General features: G+C 41.1%; 1 protein-coding gene across 4 annotated transcripts in view; it reads left to right on the top strand.

Moving 5' to 3' along the window:
- The window catches only part of gpm6bb (glycoprotein M6Bb), an 86,594-nt gene that overhangs the window by 32,751 nt on the left and 32,434 nt on the right, over positions 1-21,409 (top strand). Inside the window, exon 2 of one of the 4 annotated variants that reach the window (XM_007891633.2) lies at positions 18,559-18,613. The exons of 2 other annotated variants lie outside the window; for them this stretch is intronic. In XM_007891633.2, coding sequence (XP_007889824.1) covers positions 18,565-18,613 — 49 coding nt within the window. In that variant the 5' untranslated portion in view covers positions 18,559-18,564. Of the gene's footprint in view, positions 1-18,065; positions 18,614-21,409 lie in introns of those variants that run through there. One more of the 4 variants, XM_007891632.2, reaches the window with a different exon arrangement.

Below are 21,409 nucleotides of genomic sequence, written 5' to 3'. Positions count from 1 at the left end.
AATAGAAAGCAGTTTTGATCTGTGAGAGGGAGAGATGGTAGATACGAAAATGTTTAAGCCACATTTGGTGGGAAACCGTGAAATCTTTTGTACCATCTGCGCTCGAGTGTCCGGCTTGGGATTTAAGGGAGCGGAGGTCATACCAAGGGTAGCAGGTGGCATTGGAGACCATCTTGGATTTCAGGAGGGGCAAGCAAAGTGAAAGTTGAGGAGAGACGCTCGTTTAGCAACTTAATATTTAACATTCCAGTTAGGCTCACGGTTTCTGAATAGCAGTCAAAAGATGGATCCTTTTCTTATTTTTTTATTTTCCCCTCTCTAGTCCAGAGAGCAATCACATGATCCCAACCATTGCCCCGAGCTAACTCAGCAAAGACAGGATTGGAACCTGTGACTTTTCAGTCTGTATGAAGTGCTCGGCACTGGGCCATCAGGAAGGCTGATGTGCGCAGTTCTTGATGCACAGTTCATACAACTGCTCATACTTTCCTAGGTAATGTACTCTTTTACATTCAGTTCAGCTCTATATATAGTTCCTGTAATTTTTCACATATAACAAGTACTCACTTTTTCCTCTGTAAATGTGTTGCCGATGATAACACACTTATTTGGATTTTGAGCCTGTTTTTGTTCAATGTAAAATTGAAAATATCACATGAGAAAATCACTTCCATTTCCACCTTATTAAAAATAAAATGTTGCATGTACAATAACATGTGTCAAGCACCTGGGCTTTTCAGGGTAAAATGCTGCATGATGCACACAATATAAAGTAATATGATGTGCTATAGCATCTGCTGAGTTCCAAGCAGTGGTCATTGACTCCAAAATGACATCTTGTGTCTCCTCTCATGTCCAATTGAGGCTGCTTTTTGCTGTGAACTCCTTAAGGACTGCCCAAACTTGATTCATGCAGCAGATAGAAACAACATATAAACAGGACATTCATCCTTTCATTTCTGACGAAAGGTCATAGACCTGAAACGTTAACTCATTTGCCTCTCTCCATGAATGCTGCCTGACCTGCTGCATGTTTCCAGCGACTTCTTTGTTTATGCCAGATTTCCAGCATCTGCAGTTCTTTGCCTTGTGTACTTCCATCCCTTCAGGTGGCTCTAGATTTATATCTTGGTCCCTTTGATGAAAGGACAGTGCCTCACTCACTGCATCACTCAATATCTCCCTCCTAAATGCAACATAGCATACTTTTAATCAGTACATTAAAAACGATGGTAAGTAGTAAATGGATAGAGTGTGTATTACAAGGCTTGTTTCAGATTTCTACAGTAAATCAAACAGCTGCAATGTTGTGGGAAGAAAGTACAGTACTCAGCTGCACTATGAAAAATCTTCAGTTTAGAATTTTATAAAGGCAGAATAACTTGTGGCAATTGGTGTTCTTAATGTACTAATGCCCCTTTTATGTTCTGCAAAGGCTATCCTCTTTAATTATCCAACAAAACCAAAGGGCACACATTTAAAATGGAAAAAACCTCAAGTGGGTCTGGAAAGTAGATGCAATGTTTCTTCCTGCAGAGCAGTGAATATGTGGAGCAGATTTCCCAACAACAACAGTTGATGCTGCTTTGGTTAATTTTTCCCCCTCCCCCCACAAAAAAAATTGGACCAGTACCTATTTGAGAACATTATTGGAGGGTTTGAGGATAAGTGCGGATTGTGGTAAACACCAAATCAATAGTCTCAATGCTGTTGTGTGTAGGGAAAGCAGACAATGTGGAGGTGGAGGGGAGGGAAGATGTAGGTAAAGGAAGAACATTGCACAAGTTATGTTTGATTGACTTTGGGATTCAGGGAATACACAATTCTTTCCCAGACTAGAGTGGATAGGGGGAACTCCTAAGGGGAAGGTTTTCTGTGGAAGTTGATGAGCTGAATGACGTTTTGATGTTCATACATTACGTTCTTAATTATTTGGCAGCGTACGTGCAGTTGGTTTCGCAGAATTGTCCATATCTGGCATTATCCAACAACAATGAAGTATAATTTTCCTTTTATTTAAGAAGAAAACTTCCTTCCTACCTCCCGGTTTCCATTGTGTGTACTTTTTGCTGCCACTTAGTCCCATTCCCTTCTCCCTAACTTGCGTGCGTTTCTGTGACTGACAGCCCAGGTTGTCGACTTACTGGCTGAGCAACAGCAAATTGCATTTATTTTGTTTCTTTCATATAAAAGAATGCATCAAAGCACTTGACAAATGTATTGGTCGGCACTGAACAGGTAAATAAGAGATTTATTGAAAATAATCCTTGAGTTTGATATAGCGCCTGATGTCGTTGAAACATCTCAAGCACTTCACAGTATAATGTAATGACTGTTTTGTAGGCAAACACAGCAGCTAATTTATGCACAGCAATGCCCACAAATAGACTTAGAATGAATGATTTTATCTGGACAATTATCAGTGATGACACTGGAAGAAGCTCCTTTGCTTTTTCGAGTAGTGCCATGGCAGCTTTAACGTCCACTTGAACAGGCAGACAAAACCTTGGTGTAATGTCTTATGAGATGGACATGACCTCTGACAATGCAGCGCTCCTCCAGCATTGCATGGGAGTATCAGCCTAAAAGGGCGGCCACCGAGAATGAAGTGAAGTAAGTGAGGAACAAGCAGTGTAAAACAGAGTCAGGCATGAGGTTATGGGCAGCAATGTTGGGTTTGGGAAGAAAACATAGGTCAATCCATGACTGTGGGACACTGTGGTGCAATTGGCTGCCGCATTTCACCCACAAAATATATACAGTCAATTCACTTTACAGTATATTCTGTGAAGCGCTTTGAGACGTCTTGAAGACGTGATAAGGTGCTATATCAAATGCAAGGATAATTATTATTATTATATAGATTGGGTTGGATGAGACCATGAGATTTGAAGATCAGGTTCAGAATCTTAAGGTTAATCTTCTGAGCCAATGCAGCTTGTTGAAAATGGAGGTGATGGATGTGCAGAGCTCTTGTGTTGGGAGAGAACTCAGGATGTAGATTTCTTTCTGAGTTTGTTTCTGGAGAGAAGAGCTAAAGAGGCCACAATGGAAGGATTGGAAAAAAAATCTTCAAAGTGGCTAAAAGTTTCAGAGGATGAGGTAAGGGTGGAAGCCTTCAGGAAGATGGGGTCTTGAAGATGGACTAGATATAGGATTTGACACTTAATTTGGGTTCAGCGGAATGCTAAGATTGCATACAACAGTTAGCGGGAGGAACGTGAGAAAAATATGGGCTGATTTGTCTTGATGTTTGTTTTTCTTCCCTTTCTGGAGAAACTGTTTACTTGAGATACTATCACTGTCTGAAAGAGCAATAATTCACCCCAGTTAAATTTTTTTAGACCATTTTAAGTATGTCTGTATCATTACTGAACAGTTTACAACTAAGTTCAGTGATCCTGGAATAATTTAAAAGCCTTAAAAGTGCTTTTCTAGGTATATACATATATAGAAACGTAACTCACCTGTGACTGAATTCAGTTCTTCACTGTGAAATACTGTCCTAAATTCCATTCATAGAACACTGATAACTTCCTGACAACACTGAGGTGTCTTTATATTTATTAAACTGGTGTGTCCTGGGTTATATCATAAACACTCTTGTGTTTATAAACACTGTCTCGTGCGGTGTTCCTCAGGGCTCTGTCCTCGGTCCACTCCTCTTCACCCTCTACATGCTCCCCCTCAGTGACATCATCCGCAGACATGGGGTAAATTTCCACATGTATGTGGATGACACCCAACTCTACCTCTCTGCCTCCACCCTGAACTCCAGGACTACTGGCATCCTGACCGACTGCCTGTCCAACATCAAGTCCTGTACGAGGGCCAACTTTCTCCAACTCAACGTCAGCAAGACCGAGGCCCTCCTGATTGGCTCGCGCCAGCGCCTCCACACCTCAGGCGCTGGAAACATCAGCATCCATGGCTGCACACTCAACCTCACTAAGCCAGTCAGGAACCTGGGTGTCTTGTTTGACCCTGAACTGTCCTTTCTCCCCCACATCCGCGCCAGGACCGGCACTGCCTACCACCACCGCAATATTGCCAGACTCCGCCACTGCCTCACCCCTCAGGCTGCCGAAACCCTCACCCTCGCATTCGTCACCTCAAGGCTTGGTTACGGGAACTCCCTCCTCATCGGCCTTCCCAACTCTTCCCTTCACAAGCTGTAGATCATCCAAAACTCTGCAGCTCGTGTACTCTCACGCACCAGGCTCCGCGACCCCATCACTCCCACCCTCACCCGACTCCACTGGCTCCCCATCCCTCAGAGCATCGAGTTCAAGATCCTCGTCCTCACCTTTAAGGCCATCCATGGCCTTGCCCCCTCCTACCTCTCTGACCTGCTGACTCCCTACCAATCTGCCCACTCCCTCTGCTCATCAGGCTTCAGCCTGCTCCATGTCTCCCGCCCGACCATCGGTGGCCGGGCTTTCAGACTCTCTGCCCCCACACTCTGGAACTCCATCCCACGGTCCCTTCGCTTCGCTTCCTCCCTTGCCTCCTTCAAGGCTAATCTCAAGACTCTTTTCGACCGTGCCTTTGGTCACCCTCCCACCTCTCTGCCTTCCCTCACCCCTACACCACCCCTCCCCCATGCTCGGGCCCCGACATCTGACTGTTCAGCACTTTGGGACGTCCTCCCAACGTGAAAGGCACAGTATAAATGTAATTTTATTCTTGTTGTGTCAAGATAGGAATAATGCTGGTGTCATGGGGTATCTGATCATTGTATTTAGTAAAAGTGGCATTTGTTAGACACACTGATCAGGGATGGCTATTAAACCAAATTACCATTTGACTTGTCTTAAAGTTACTAGTGCAGATATATCCGAAGATGTCCATGAGTTTTCTACTTGTATTTTTTGTAAAAAAAAATTGCCTTATTTATCAGGAAATATACAGAATGAACAGCTTGTTAGGGTGAGTGAACAGCGAGTGTTCAACCCCAGAGTAATAATGACCTTTTAAATATTTATATCTGATAATTCCACAGCTGCAATATATATCTGTAGCTCAGTGGTTAGAGCACTCGCCTCACAAGCGAGAGACCTGGGTTTGGTTCCCAGCAGGGCAAAACATTGGGCAAGTTTCCTTACACCACATGTCTCTGTTTACTGAGCATTAAGTAGGATCCCGGTTGTTAGTCGATCGGTGAATCGCTTTTCTGGGGTAATAATTCCTTCAAAAGAAAAATAATAATAATTGGTCATTCAATTCCATGACTGTGTGGGACACTGCTGTGGGCAATTAGCTGCCGCATTTCACCCACAAAATATATACAGTCAATTCACTTTACAGTATATTCTGTGAAGCGCTTTGAGAGGTCTCGAAGATGTGATAAGGTGCTGCCTATAAATGCAAGGATTATTATTATTATCCAGTACTTGACAGTGGAGAGCAATTTAAAATACAATTCTGCAGTGCAGCTTACATTTATATTTACGTTCACTTTGGGAGGACATCTCAAAAGCGTTTCTCAGTGATGTGCACTTAAAATAGGAACGGATTAAAATCCTATTATTTGTTATTGCAGTACTCTAGCTCTTTTTTAACCCAAGATTTTCTTTTGGGATGGAATTATAAACTCCTGATGTTTTGGTGTTGTAATGGAAATCTCAGTATTGTGTTTATACTATATGTAACAAGTTGTAATGTAAAGCATTGTCAACCAAAACTCTACATTATTTTCTAACATTTGGAAACGTCCAATATTTCCCTCAAAAAAACATCTGCTTTCCATCAGCTGCCTATTACATATTTACTTTTATAGATTGAGAGAGGATTTAATTTAGGGCTGTGGATTCAAATTTATTTTGTGAACTTTTAGATACCATTCTTAACAGACACAAAAGTATATTTACTGACATTCTAGTTTGATATACGCAAAGATAAGATGGTAGTGGTAGATAATTGTCATTGTGTTGAGAGGCTACATGGCACTGTGGAAGTCCAATGTATGTGTCATCACAACACATAATGAAAAACAAAATTCTCACAAAGGAATTTCAGACTCGAGAACCTCTCATGTTGGGACAATAGAGCATTTCTGTTTGCTTACAAATACATTATACTTCACAATGTATTCTGGAAGAGCTTTGAGATGTCCTTCAATGAAAAAAGCTATACAGTATATCAAATGCAAGCATTACAATAACAACTAACATCTACATAATGGCCTTCGTATTGGGTAATGTCTCAGAGTGTTTTCAAGGCTGGGGTCGGCTGCCGAGCCAAAAGAGAAGGAGGAGGTGGCCATAAGCATGTTTGAAGACGTAGGTTTTAAAGACTGATGGAGAGAGGGTGAGACCGAAAGATAAAGGAAAGGAGTTTCAGAGGTTAGGGGCATAGGACCTGAAGGCTTGGCTCGGTGGAGACGGTGCGGGACACGGAGCCTAGCTGAGTTAACTGAGCAGAGGGGGCAGACAGAGGAGGAGGGTGGAAGATTAGAAGAGAGGTCAGAAGGTACTAGAGGTTAGAAAGTGCTAGGGTGTGGTGGGATTTTTGGTGAGTGTAAGTACTTTGTAACAATTTGCTGGATGATGGTGAGCTAATGAAATTTAGCAAGGACCTTGTAGGTACAGTATTAGCAAATTTGATACTATGGATCAAGCATTATTCTGCCATGTTTGGTAAATTTCAGAAATGTGTCCTGTGCGCTTGTAAACAACTATAATTAAGTTATAGCTTCTGAAGAACATTGCATCATGAACGTAACATTTGAATTAGAGTTTTAAAATTGCAAAACAAATATTAATAAACAAGCATGGAAAACTATGAAACCAATTGAATAGAGCAGAAGAGCGCTAGTTTAAGACAACACGTGTCCTACATGGAGCAGGAGCGGAATAACTTCTTGCATAATCATTATAATATATCATAATATTATTACCAGTGACTTGTTAAATCTCAGGGAAGCTCTAAAAAATTACGATGTTTTCTTGCCCTGAGCTTGCTACTGGATAGTGTGATTTCTTTAAAAATATACTTGCAATCCGACTGGTGGCTTTGAGGATGAATTCTGGGATGGACAGGGTTTCTGTTGCTGTGTTATCTTCTCCAGCCACCCGCAACCTGGGCATGTGGAGTGCTGCAGCTGAACCAACTGCTTAAGGATACCACAAGCGATGTCAATGGTCAGCAAACATGCTGGGCTCCAGGAGGTTCACAAACCCTTCCAGCTTACAAGGCAGGAATCTGGGACAGTGATTGCCTCTGACTGTAAAATGGGGTGCATAAGTTTGCCTGAATACGTCACTCTCCTATGTTCAAATCGCACAGAAAGAGTGATTCTTATACTGGATTTTGCTGCATTTTGGCACAATGTGCTTTCCAGGGATTTGATTTTGTTTTGAAAACTTGGCAGTTTGGATTAATGAGATGGCTTTGGCCAGGATCAAAATTGACCTCTATGGGAATTATAAGTAGTAATGAAATGTAAGATTGTATTTTATTGCTCGGTAAAACCCAAAGTAAAGCGAATGGTAAGAACAGCTGTACTTTCTGTGAGCGGTAAACTTGCGTGTACTTACACTGCTCTATAACTTTGTACACTGAGTTCAGCTCATTGTTTGGGTAACAGTAATCTTGAGTCTTAATTCTGTTTACGGCTCAGCTAAACAGCATGAACTGTATTGTTATACATTGCAAGCTGTATAGCTGAGCTTCAATCGGTGGGTGGGGTTTAGCCTCTCTCCCCTAATTCTCCATTTGATCTCCAGTATTTTGCTCATTGAGGCATTATTAACATGTGCATCACTATGCTGTCTTGATTGAGCGGTGGTGAGAGAAGAGAAGTGCTGTGATAGATTAGCATAGTGTTGTTCTTGGTCTCTGGAACCTGGATTCATTCAGCCCAGGTTAATGGGCTAAATGCATTCTCTCTCCGATGGTTTCAGAGTTCCAAGTGAAATGAATGAGTCTGGGTAGCCTTAACTCTGTGTGTAGTTCACACGGAGAACGCTGTCTGGGAAGCTTCCCGCTGCTTGTCCAATAACAAACTTGAATGACCGACGCTAAACAGGCATAAGGCGTGATTTAAGAGAACACATTTAATGGTGTACGAAGTTGGCTGCAGATCCCACTGTTCAGTGGAGATTTGTCCGGAGACTTGATTAGGAACGATTACCAGGTGCTTTGATGTCTTGCACGTTCATACTATTTGTGACACTTCCTACCTGGTCTGCCAAATGGTCTTGTGCTTTCATGTTGCTTTCTCTACACACATTCTTAGCTTTCAATACAAACAACAAGTGGTCTATTGTTTGGATTCATCTGAAATACAGAGGCTCTTAATTCATTAGTCCTAAGACAGACCCTAACACAAAAGAGTTAGGAAGTCCAGTTCCATTGGTTGGCATTGTTGACATTATTCTTGATTGTATTTTATCCTCTTTATAGTTAGCGTCAAACCTCCTACACTGCCATTTCTTACTCTAGGATGTATGAATGTTATTTGTCACAAGTTGTTTACTTGCTCAGTGCCTGTGGCCTGTATTGCAGACTTTTGCTAAGGAGATATAGTCATATATATTTCTATGCGATCTGGAGATGAGGAAAGAACATAAAGACTGAAATTTCCACTAGCCTTAACCTATAAGACGTTAAAGAACGACAACAACTTGCATCCAGGTGAAATGAGGAATCTCAGCACAGACCAGCACTCAATACTGCTTTGTGTGGCTGAAAAAAAGTCACTGAGCTAAAGTGCTAAAGTGCGAAGCCTGAATATTTTATTTTGAACGAGCTTGGCCAGTGATTGGGTAAAATGTGATGATGACCCTCTGGAGAAATGGCATCTTCTCCATTCTACATGGTGGAAGCATTCCCTGCATCTTGCTCACATTTATTGTAGCATCAATAATCGGGAACTGTTGTAGCATAAACTACTTATGTTTTGAATATCTAGGATCAGAAATTAATTGAAGCACATTACATGAAGCAATACAAGAGTAATAAACGCAGTAAGATTACGGCAAGCCTCAGAGATTTCATTTCAGATGTTTCGATTGGGAAAAAACAGCGGCTGCGTGAGATTCAGCAGGAGTCTGCACATGCAGCATCCCCTTGGGCCAGATGAAAATTATTCATATTTTCTCTTTTGTGGTTAAAATACACATCCCATAACGCTTGCAATTATATTTTCAAATAAAATAGTGCCGTTGGCCTGCAATAAAAGTTGGTATTAAACATTAGTCAGTGCCGCAAAAAAGAATATTAAAAACAGTTTCCCCTTAAGCTTTGCCTCCACTGAAATAGTTGAACTCAAGAGGAAAAGCTGAAGAGGTTTGTCAGCGTTGTGTACTTGCGGTGTCTTTTGACAGGACAAATCTTGGTTTATTGAAGATCAACAGTGATGAGATGAAATTTCGTTTGAATTAAATGTGCATTTTTTAATTGCTTCGATTTTTTTGGGTGACTGTAGATTTCCTTCCGGAGAGTGCTTTTGTTTTGTTTTGATACATAATTTTAGACAGCTGCTCTAGGTTCTAACAGAGCAGTAATAATGTAGAGATGTTATAATTGGGTGCAAATTGTGGGTAAAATACGTTTTAACTGAAGAGTAAAAACATCCACTGATTCTATGGGTGTCATCGCTGAGCATTGTAGTCTGCCTTCAGTAGATTTACTCGTAAACATATTTGTATTGAAATATTACCTTTCTTGTTGAGGAGATGTTTGGCAGAGCAATTCGCAGATAATTGGGGACCTGAGCTGGTGTAGGGTTGGAGAGGGTGGAAAACGTGACTGAATATGTGACAGAAAAGATGAGTTTTAAAGGTATGCAAAGAGGCGGAAGGTGGGACTGATTATTGAATAGGAGGCATGAAGCAAGGAGTCATTATCTGAGACTTAAGACAAACGGAGAAACAAATGACCAATCTTCTCTGGGGAATTGTTGACCAGGATACTGGGATTAACGATTCTCTTTTCACGAAGCGGGATCTTTAAAGTCCACCAGAGTGGGCAGAAGAGGCCTCGGTTTAATGCGTCATCTGAAGGATGGCACTGCCAACAATCCAGTGCAGCCCCAGCGATGCATTTGATTGTCCACCGAGACTATGTCTGAGTTCAAAATCCCGATGTGAGTCTTCAACCCATAATTTTCTGATTTGAAGTTGCGAATGTTACCAACTGAGCCAGGTTAAGGTGACATCTTCTTAGACATAGTTGATACAAAGTGTAGAACAACTGGACAATGGCAAAGATTTGTCCTGCAAGTAATACAGCACAGGTTACTGACACAAATCGGCAACTTTTTTGAACAAGCTGAACTTGAATAACCTTTTAGCATGGCTGGGATTGTCACAAGAACAAATGTATGTACAGCTGGTTTAACCTCTTCGGAAATGCTTTGATAAGCGCTCCAGGACGGTGCCCTACGTGAAAAGTGCTATATGAATGCAAGTTGTTGTTGATAGCTTTGGTTATTGGGGCAGGGGAGAGGAGGCCTATTCATTTAATGGCAGCCACGGTGGTCCAAGGCTCAATAGGTAATAATAATCCTTACATTTAATATAGCGCCTTGTTTTGGCGCTATATTAAATGCTTGTTTAAAATAGTTGTGTCTCATATTTTCGAGGTCTCAAAGCGCTTCACAAAATATACTGTAAAGTGAATTGACTGTATATTTCGTGGGTGAAACGCGGCAGCCAATTGCGCACAGCAGTGTCCCACAAAGAGTCGTGGATTGAGTGACCAAATTATTATTTATTTATTCTGTTGGAAGGGATTATTACCCCGGAAAAGCAATCTGCCAATCGACTAACAACCGGGATCCTGATTACTGCTAAGTAACCAGAGGGGTGTGGCGTACGAAAATTTGCCCAATATTTCACTCTTCCTGGGAATTGAACCCAGGTCATCTCGCTTGCGAGGCGAGTGCTTTAACCACTGAGCTACAGGACTCCTCCACAGTGTGAAATCACAATACTCCCAGATTGTAAGTAGCATATCTAGAGCGTTACCCAATACGTCTAAGGGTCCCAAGTTTTTTTTTGCTTTGTTTTAATAAAGAACAGATTTAATTGTGGCATTTTCTAGTTTCAATGTTCTTGTAATCTGCCTGACCATTGTTGGACATGACTGGTGCCTGTAGGCCAGTTCTAGCTTCACAACTTGTACATTCTGTGCAAGGATCCAGGATGAGTGTACAGTACTTTTAAAACGCAAGGTCTGCATTGTAGAAGATCATCATGGGTATCAGCCTCTGCCCTGCTAAATCATTACGCATGCCTTGTGAACATCATTCCCAGGTCATTTAACTGCAGAATGAAGCTCCCTTGCTCAGCCCAAATATGTAACCACATCAACCTCAGAAGAACGGCTCCTATTACCTCAGTGTGATGTTTTTCCATTTCTAGTCATCCCTCTCTATTCAGCTTCTTTTGCCATTGCCAAAATTAAGGGCAATTTTGTACTGAGTCCAAGCCTATAAAGAAAATGTTTTTTTTCTAATTTAACACAGAACAGTCAACAGACAGAGACTTTCAGCCCATCTGTCTGGATTGGATTCAAACTCAGCTCCAAGAGGTGAAAGGTTATATCTAAGGCCACTGCACAATCCATTTCTTCCAACCTACAGCTTTAAATATGTCCCAACAATTTGGACAACTTCGCCCACAAAATACACAGTCAATTCGCTTAACAGTATATTGTTGAAGAAGTCATAAGGCGCTATATTAAATGCAAGGATTATTATTATTATAATCTTTCAATTTGGCAAAGAATTGTTTTCTCTGTACCAATGCATTTTTACTTTACCAATTACTTTATCTGATACAATCCCATAAATTGATGTAAAATCTGGAAATAATGAATATGAGTGCTTGACTTAAGCTTTTAGCACTGTGACACCATCTACACTCTTGCAGCAGTTTTATGAAGCATTTAACAGTGCTTTAAAGTCCATTTATTGATGGTCCTTTTTACGAAACAGACATGTTTATCCCAGCATGTTTGTTTTTTCACCTAAATCTAGTGCTTGGCATTTGTTTTTATGACCGAAATCTAGTCATTAGTAAAGTGACTAGAGATTCATAGAATATAATCAAGTTCCTTAGTAGTGCATTAAACAGTACCTCTGGTGTTCATTCATTATAGGAAGTAAGGACCAGTATTTCTATCAGGCTTATTGAATTGGCATCAGTGCAACCTGGGATGCTGGTTTTAAAGCTGGATTTCTGAACCCCATCACCTGTACTGTAACTGAGGATGTTATTTGTTTTACAATAAGGAGACTTGTACTACGGGTTACTTCAAAATTGAATTGAATATAAATTGGTTAAAGAAATCTTTGCACTGCAGACATCTGTGTTATTTTTCTATATTTTGCTGAATGTGTGCGGACACTGCTAATTGGTGGGTAGCCCTGAGCAAGTAACATTCAGGGGAGGTTTGGGGGAAATATAAAGACTGCCTACACTGCCAGTGGTTTTTAATGATGGGTCTTTTTTGTTTATCTTCTCTTGTTCCAATTTTCTTCTCTCTTCTCCTGAGGGGTCTGACTGCTGGTGGTGTATAATTCAACGAGCACCAGCTAACCTCTGCTAACTTGCACAAGTGGCATTTGTTCATGTGTGAACCTAGACAGCAGGTCTATCTCACGCTGATGGGTAAAAATAACAATCTTTTCATTATGTTTTTATAATGGGAAACCCCATTGTTTTTTTGGTGATCAGGATAAGATGGACCCCGGTGAATGTTGGCAGCTATTTGATTCTGTGTGTATGTGTCAGACAAAGAGGAAGAATCATCCCCAGCCTAGAACTAACCTCCATCTGCCATTTACACAGGCGCACACACTGTCCAATTATCCAAAAGGCCATTGCATAGCGATCAGCCCCTCAGGACTGGGAACCCTGAATGATTTTCCCTTTTGTAACTCAGAGTTATTGAGATCAGTTGTAGTACCCCAACTGCTGCTCCCACTGAGAAGAGCTAACACAGCACAGACCATGACTCAAATTTGCAAATCCCCCCTTCCCTCCCCTTACGCTTCTGCAATGCAACAACAGACTAAGTTCCTTGTCCGAGCTGTTGTTGTGTGTCTGCTTTCAGGATTATGAATACAAGTAAGTGCTCACGTAGGCTACGTACTTGTAACTTGAACTCCAGTTACCCAAAGAGGTTTTCTCTCTCTTTTCCCACATGTCGCAGCTCAGATACGAATGATGATGAAGGAGGAAACAATGGAGGAACTCTGCTGTGAGGCTATGCTGCTGTCTTCTATTATCTATTCAGAACAGAGCTGAATAGAGCTGAAGCGATCACTCACCCATGAAGCCCCATGGCCGGCAGGCTAGCCAGAGATGAGTGCTTTCTCATGAGTTGAGTCGGCCGGAAAAAGCAGCTCCATTGCTCCATGAAAATAGTGTCACAGAAAATCGTTACTGTCCTCGTTTACGCATCTGAATGCAGAAACAGATCAAGGTCTCAGCCAATGAGCCATGTGTTTGTGATTGCTTTTGGCGTCCTGTTTCTGTTGAAGTTCAATATTGCTGTCTCTCTCACTTCCCTTGCACGTGATCGTAATGCTTATAACTGGAAGAAAACTACTAATTAGGAATGCCTCATAACCTTTGCAGCGCAGCCCTGGGATATGGTTTGGGTTTAACGTCACTGCAAATTGCATTCACATGCTAGCAGTTCAGGTACTGCAGTGCTCAGCAATGCATAGTTCAGGAAGGAAACACTCTTGTTATCGTACTTTTTCTTCTACTTTTAGTGAAATTTGTGTCCGATTACTAAAAGGAATCATTAAGATAATTTTGTTCCAATTGCCCAGAAAGTAGAGAGAGTGAGTGAGTGGAGTCCATGTTTTGCTTGGTCTGTGGAAAAAGGCATTGGTATTTTCTTGTTTTGTGTTTTCTTGCATACTTTAGGTTGGCATGTGTGATTCTCCAACTGCAAATATGAGAAGATACTGTGCTTTGAAACCTATGTCCATTGCTGTCCCTGAACTGAACTGACCCTGTGTGGTATGATCATTGAATTTATCAGTTGCATAAACTGTCTAAATTGTATTAGAGCAAGGCAGTATTCTGTGTCAGCCTAGCTCAGGGGCAGCACTCTCATCATGAGAGTAGTGGGCACAAGTCCCATGAAGGTACTCAAAATCACATAGTCTAAGATGACACTTCAATGCAGTGTTGGGGTTCCCTTTTAAATTTGTAACCGATGGTTCGTTCATTCCTAATGGAGCAATTCCCGGCAGGGTGAAACCTTGGCCAAGTTTCTTTATTGCACACGCCTGATAATAATCCCTCAAGAAAAAAAACAATAATAAATTGGTCACTTCAATCCACGGCTGTTTGTGGGACACTGCTGTGCACAATTGGCTGCCACGTTTCGGCCACACATGTACAGTCAATTCACTTTACAGTATATTCTGTGAAGCGCTTTGAAGACGTGAAAAGCGCTACATCAAATGCAAGGATTATTATTATTATTATCACATCCAGGCTCAACTGCACAAACTCCCTGCTTGTTGGCCTCGCCAACTGTTCCCTCATAAGAACATAAGAATTAGGAGCAGGAGTAGGTCATTCGGCCCCTCGAGCCTGCTCCGCCATTCAATAAGATCATGGCTGATATATTCTAACTCCACCTACCCGCCTTATCCCCATATCCCTTAATCCTTTATCCACAAGAAGATCATCCACAGGCTGCAGATCATCCAGACCTCTGAGGCCCGTGTCCACTCCCGCATCAGGCTCCTCGACCCTACCACCCCATCTTCGCCCGATTCCATTAACTCTCCATCACTCAGGATACATTTCAAGATTCTAGTCATCACTTTCAAAGCCCTCCATGACCTTTCTCCTCCCTACCTCTGTGACCTCCTAACCCCCTACCAGCCTGTCCACTCCCTCCGCTCAGCGGGCTCCGGCTTGCTTCACGTCTCCCACCTCGCCCGCCCCACCAATAGCGGGTGGACGTTCAGCCTCTCTGCCCCCACCCTCTGGAACTCCATCCCATCCCACAGGCCCTCCATCTCGCCCCCTCCTTTGCCTTCTTCAGTACCTAACCCAAGACCCTCCTCTTCGACCGTGGCTTTGGTCACCTTCCTACCCCTGCCCTCCCTGCCCTCCAGCCTTCCTGATCCCAACCACCAACTCGTGTGCGGATCCCTGGCTGTCCAGCACCTTGGGATGGCCTCCTGATGTGAAAGGTGTTATACAAATGTAATTTGTTGTTGTTGCTCTGTGTTGTATTCCCAGAGGTGTCATCCTACCACCCCCCCCCAACCCCCATTACACCATCAAGCTGCTATTTAAATGACACTAGTGTCCTGTCCTCTTCTAACTTTCCTGGCACCTTTTCCAGTTGTTATTACCCTCTGTGTAAAGAAAAACGTCCTGGTATCTGTCCTGAAATTACCCTTTACAACTCTAAACCTTTGTCTTCTTGTTCTGCTGTCTTGCTGCAACCAAAGTATTCATAGGAAGCACTGTTAAAGTCACGTACATGAGTTTAGAGACGTAGAGAACTGCATTATAACAGCATTGTCTGTATTTGTACTTTCTCTTTGCTGTCTGGTGTGAGCAGTCACATGGTAACATGGTAACCAGGTTTGAAACATTTTTCTAATTCAACGCTTAGCAATATTCAAAATCAGGCAAGAGGTTTCTACGTGTGTATACTTTTTTGGGGGAGGGTCATTGTGAGCAGGAATAATGACAGATTTGTTTCAAATTGTATCTGACAGATTTGTTTCCAATTGTAGCACCCAAGTGCTTCCCCGGCAACCTTGCCTCATTACAAGGTTATGATATTGCAAGGGCTACGATGAAGTAGTGTAATTTTGTGCCCTATGTTATGTGGTATATCTTGTGATGCTACTCTCATCATAGTAGCATCACAAGAAGTCTGGCATAGAGTAGGTCAGTCTCTCATAATCTCCAATGGTCCCAATGGCTTTGGATGGTATTGCATTTAGGGAGTTAAAGTTGATTTTTCTCTGTGACTTACCAAATATAACTGCAGTATTGCAATGCTGTGTAAATACAAGATTTATCAGCACTGACGTTATGATTGGTGACAAGTGAGGCTGTGCTTTCCTGAAGATCCGCGCTCTCTGCCTACGTTTCTGGCTATTTCACCATTTGTTTGCTCCACTTTACGTCAGATGTGATTATAAAGCAAGCAGTTGAAACTCGAGGAAACATCATTCAGTCTTTCTGAACAGAGCTACTGACTTGGTGCTCACAGAGCTGAGGCTGACTCCATGTTTAACATAAAAAATTAAGATTACGGTATTAAAACTAAGTAGTAGAGTGGATAGGAGAATGCTTAAGGACAGAGTGCAGAAATTACAAATCTATAGATATTTCTCAGACGGGCAAGTTGTAAGAAATTATGCACTCTGAGTGATGATTACTGGAACCACTGTTTTTTACAGTAGTTTGGATGTGGGTCCAGGACGGGTTGTAAGTTTGCTAAAGATATATTTTTTAAAAATTGGATGGATTGACAAATTGTGAAAATAATTGTGGATGATTTCAGAAGTCATTTTGACAAAAAAGTCATGTTGCTTGATCGATTGGAGACATAGTCTTATATATCATAGATGCAATTTCATGCTGATAAATGTGAGGTACTATATTTTGGAAAGAAGAATATGGAGTGGAAGCATAGATTCAAGGTTGAAATACTCAACAGAGTAGAGGAACAGAGCATTATAGTAAATAATAATCCTTGCATTTGATACAACGCCTTATTCTGTCTTCTAGACGTCTCAAAGCACTTCACATAATATACTGTAAAGTGAATTAATTATCATTTGAGGCCGAAACAGGGCTGCCAATTGCGCGCAGCAGTGTCCCACAAACAATCATGGATTAAGTGACTAAATTATTATTATTATTTATTTATGAAGGGATTTATTTATTTTTGAAGGGAAAAGCAATCCGCCAATCGACTAACAACCGGGCAAACAGAGGCGTGTGGAGTTAAGAAATATGCCCAACATTTCGCCCTGCCTGGGAATCAAACCCTGGTCCTCTCACTTGCGAGGCGATTGCTCTAACCATTAAACTACAGGACTCCACGTCCTTTTAGGGATTCTAGGGATTCAAATACACAAATACTAATTGTAGTGAAAATTCTATCAAGAAGTTAAGTAGGGTTCTGGGATTTATAACCTGGAGTATTGAATACAAAAATATGAAAAATAAAAAACGTTATGTTGTTTGGAGTTGCATTGGACACTGGTTCAGCTGCAAGTGAAACATTGTGTTCATTTTTTGGGCTTCCATTACGGGAAGATCTTATGGAGATGGAGAAGGCGCAACACAGATTTACTGGGATGATAGTGTGCTTGAGATAGATATGAAATGCATACAAAGAGAGGCTGGGGCTTTTTCCACTGGAGCAGAGGAGATTGAAAGGGGGCTAAAAAAAAAATCTAAAAAGTCATGACATGGTAAATAAGGAAATCGCTAAATAGATTGGGGAATTAGGGATGATATTCAATCTGTGAAGCTTCTCAGATACACCTACTTCCACAAAATATACTATACATATAAAAAGCACTTTTATGGTGTAATGGGAGGATGGTCTGAGGCACCAGAGTTTCATCGGAACCTCCCTTTATATCTTGTGATACGTATGCGATCAATCTACTAGATTCTTGTAAAAAAGTATATATTTTTTAGAAATTGCGATTTTCATGGCATCAGAATGCTTGTTGAGTTATAAACTTCCAACATAGTCCCAAGTAGCTGTTATTCTCTATGTACTTTATGTATCGGTTAATAGGAAAACAAATTGTGGTCCATAAGCCACTATAGCTTAAAAGTTAAAAGGACCAAATCTACTTTATAGTAGCAATTAGTAACTGTGTAAATGGTATAGGATAAGATTGATTTGTCAGCAGAGCCCAGTAATTGAGCACGTAGTCTGTCAGGAAATGCTGCAAGGAGGCGATGGACATATGGAAGCAAGTTAAAATACACAGCACGGTTTAATTGTGGCCTCTTGGGCTAAAGTCTTCTTTTCATTGTGCGGTGACATGCATTCTCCCTAGAGACGAGCACATTGTGGGATTTTTTTAGTGTGTGTCATGAGTGGCTGGAGTTCTTTTCATTGCTACACACACATGCGCACACACACACATACACTCGTATACACACACACACACACATATATACACACACACTCTTATAATCAATCCATCCTCTGGTGACGTGATTTTATTGCCATTCATTCAGAGCAACTCAGAAAAAAGGACCGAATGACATAATGTGCAGTATTTTTAAACTGTAATCATACAGGAATCCGACCAGAATCTTAATTCAGAGAGGCTGTTTTCTAACTGGAATTCTCAATGACGTATGCCTAACTAGTCACTGGTAGGAATCTTTACAGGCTAGTAGGTTGGGTGAAATTGGATTTGACAAGACCTCTGCATGCCGGAAAGCACAGTGTTATTTACCAACAGTTCAGAGAAACTCAATACAACGTCCTGTGTGAGTAAAGAGGAAGAAGAAAACAACATAAGAAAATAGCAAGTGTTAAATTTGAGCATTGTTTTTTGCATATGGGATGAAGCCAGACATGGAAACTACAGCTGAGGAAAATCAGGAGAGAAGCCAAGAAAGCAAAGGTATTGTAGCCCAGGAACTCCTGTATAAGGAATTGGTGCATTCTGTACTGTTTGCATGTGAATTTTTGTATTGTGAAGACATTTTTTAACCATCTCTGAGACTGTAATGCAGTGTTAACTACTTACTATGATTCACGGTGCAGCTGATTTACTGTTATGTTACCTTTGTTTGGCAAGAGAAGACCCTGTATCCTAGTGCTGGTTAGGATATCCATTCTGAGGTATTGTGCCATGTACTGAAAATCCTTCAATAAACCAAGGTGGATAGGAAGCAGGGTTTGAGCCAGTGTGAGTGTGTTTTTGATAATTGATGAGCATTTCACAAAGACGCAATAAATCAATGCAGCCTCTTGCTGATAGGCAGTGTCTGTGATTTAATACAATAGCTCACACAGTAATGGGATTCAATCCTGAAAATAATTCATTTCGAAATGGAGGCTGTGAGTCCTGTGCTTATCACCATTAAAATGCACATTGTGAGACACTTCAGGGTTACAGCTTTTTTTTAAAAAAAGAAAATCATTCACTACCAGCAGAATATAAAGCCATTGAATAAAATAGGTTTGTTAGTTTTTGTGTAATGTTCTGCAAAGCATAACTCAAATTCTAGACTGTATGAAACCATTATCTTGTCAGGTTGGATAATAGAACTTAATGTATTAATATACTATAATTGACTTAAACACAGTAAATTACTATCTACCAGTAAGGGCAGTCAGAATTGACTTGTATTCACTATGGGTTACAAATACTGATCACAGTCTTGTGTTGTCTTCTTTAAACTTGACATTTTTCATGTTCAATTAATTAAGGCCAAGTATATTCCCACCGCTTTCTCCTCTGAGGAATTGTACAAGTATAACCATCAGTAATGCTTTATTCTAAAAATTACTGATTCTACAGGAACCACTTTAATCACTGTGAAAATTGTGGACATATTGCTGTATGTTGTATAAAATTGAGCATTTGTTGTTATGACCAGCTATTTCATGGGAGCAAATTGCATTATTGAATGTAATATGCGTGGCAGGTTTTAACTTCAAACTGGTAACTCATTGCAGGAATAACAACCAACAGATCCTTTTTTACTTTGATTTTTTCAGTGCCATGTGGGAAGGGAGGAGAAAGGATAAATTACATGCATGATTGAAAATGAGTAGCCTTTTTCTTATTGTGTTTTCCATTATTTCCTCTCCCCAGCCCCGGCACATTTTTTCAAAATCTGCTTTGCTCCAATGTAGGTCAATCATTTTCTGTGCTACACATATCCCCAACTAAGAAGGGTGGGCTGGTAAGCTGTTCCCAGGCTTCCTATGTGATGCTCTTTAATCGTCTTTGCTCAGACACACAGTCTGGGATCCAGTGCTTGCTGTGTGTCTGTGAGTGTTTGTGTGCAGGGGGATGAGGGGATTTAGGAGGGACTATGCATCCTCTTTGTGATTCAGTGTGCTAATGGTCAGTGTGTGAACCAAATTGAAAACCTAAAGTGGCCCAAATTAAGTCATTTTGTATTCTGTCATGAATGCCTAAAATGGATGAACAGGGGTTCAGAGTTCAGGATAACATTACTGCTGGAAAAAAAATGGGTGAGATGTCAAGATTAATTAAGTGGTTAAGTTATGCCACGCTTGGACATTAATAGCAAACTGATTATAAGAGAAAATGAAGATTGAGGGTGGTAAGGCATTTAATACCCTGAGGTCCTGAGAAAGATTCAGTTAGTACTGTACTGAAGACGAGATTGCTTTGAATTTTGAATTTACTTCAGTAATGACATCTCAAGATTATCGTTGGTTGGCAGGACTCTGCTGTGCAAGAACATAAAGCACGGACCGAGAAATTGATTTGGCCCATACTCCTCTCCACAGGCCAGGCGAAACCCATCATTGGATCTCACCCCAGTTCCGCAATCACCTGAAGAAACTTATTGTGTAAATACTCCCTGATCCTCAAGTGTAATTAAATAAAACTTTAGAACATTTATCTATCTCCACGGTTCAATCCTTGCCTCCTACTGTCCATAGATGATATATCTCCTGGCCCTCGAAATGCACAAACCATCATGGTGGAGAATGTGTTCATTTCAGTCTGCACTTACCCCGATTTCCATGCTCTTAATCTCTTTGCAGTTGCATACATAGAGAAAGCTTAAAACAAGCTTCCTCAGGCACAGATTCAAATGATTAAGATATTGAGGCCACATTCAATACTGATGCTGATTCCATATTTGTTTCCTTAAAAAAAATATTCAGGAAATGCTGTTCAGCCACTCAGTCAGTGGCTGATCCAGAACAAATGGCAGCTGTGTTATTATTTTAAACTCTGAGGTTAAACCAGATGGTTTTCCACTTAAAGTTTCAGATTGCATCATCAGTTTTTTTCCCCCTGCAGGCAAACATTTCATAATTAGCATCCCACCGGATCACTATTCGCCCACAAAAGACGCAGTCACTGCACTTTACAGTATATCCTGTGAAGCGCTTTGGGATGTCCATATGTGAAAGGTGCTATACCAAATGGAAGGGTTAGTATTATTGTTATGCTTTCATCCACTATGTCCTGAATCTCTGGAACTCCCTGACTCTATCCAGGTCGATGCAAATGCAAACTGGTTGAAATCTTGTAATATGGACTTTTCAGGCAACGTCCAAGCTATTGACAATAAAATAAAAATAATTCTCACATTTGGTACAGTGCCTTTCGGGTCCGGAGGATGTCTCAAAGCGCTTCACGTGAAATACTGTAAAGTGGAGTGATTGTACTTTGTGGACAAGGCTGCAATTAAAAAGATGTCAA

Source organism: Callorhinchus milii, unplaced genomic scaffold (genome assembly GCF_018977255.1).
Source record: "Callorhinchus milii isolate IMCB2004 unplaced genomic scaffold, IMCB_Cmil_1.0 Scaffold4, whole genome shotgun sequence".
Taxonomy (NCBI): domain Eukaryota; kingdom Metazoa; phylum Chordata; class Chondrichthyes; order Chimaeriformes; family Callorhinchidae; genus Callorhinchus; species Callorhinchus milii.
This window is presented reverse-complemented; position numbering and strand designations above follow the sequence as displayed.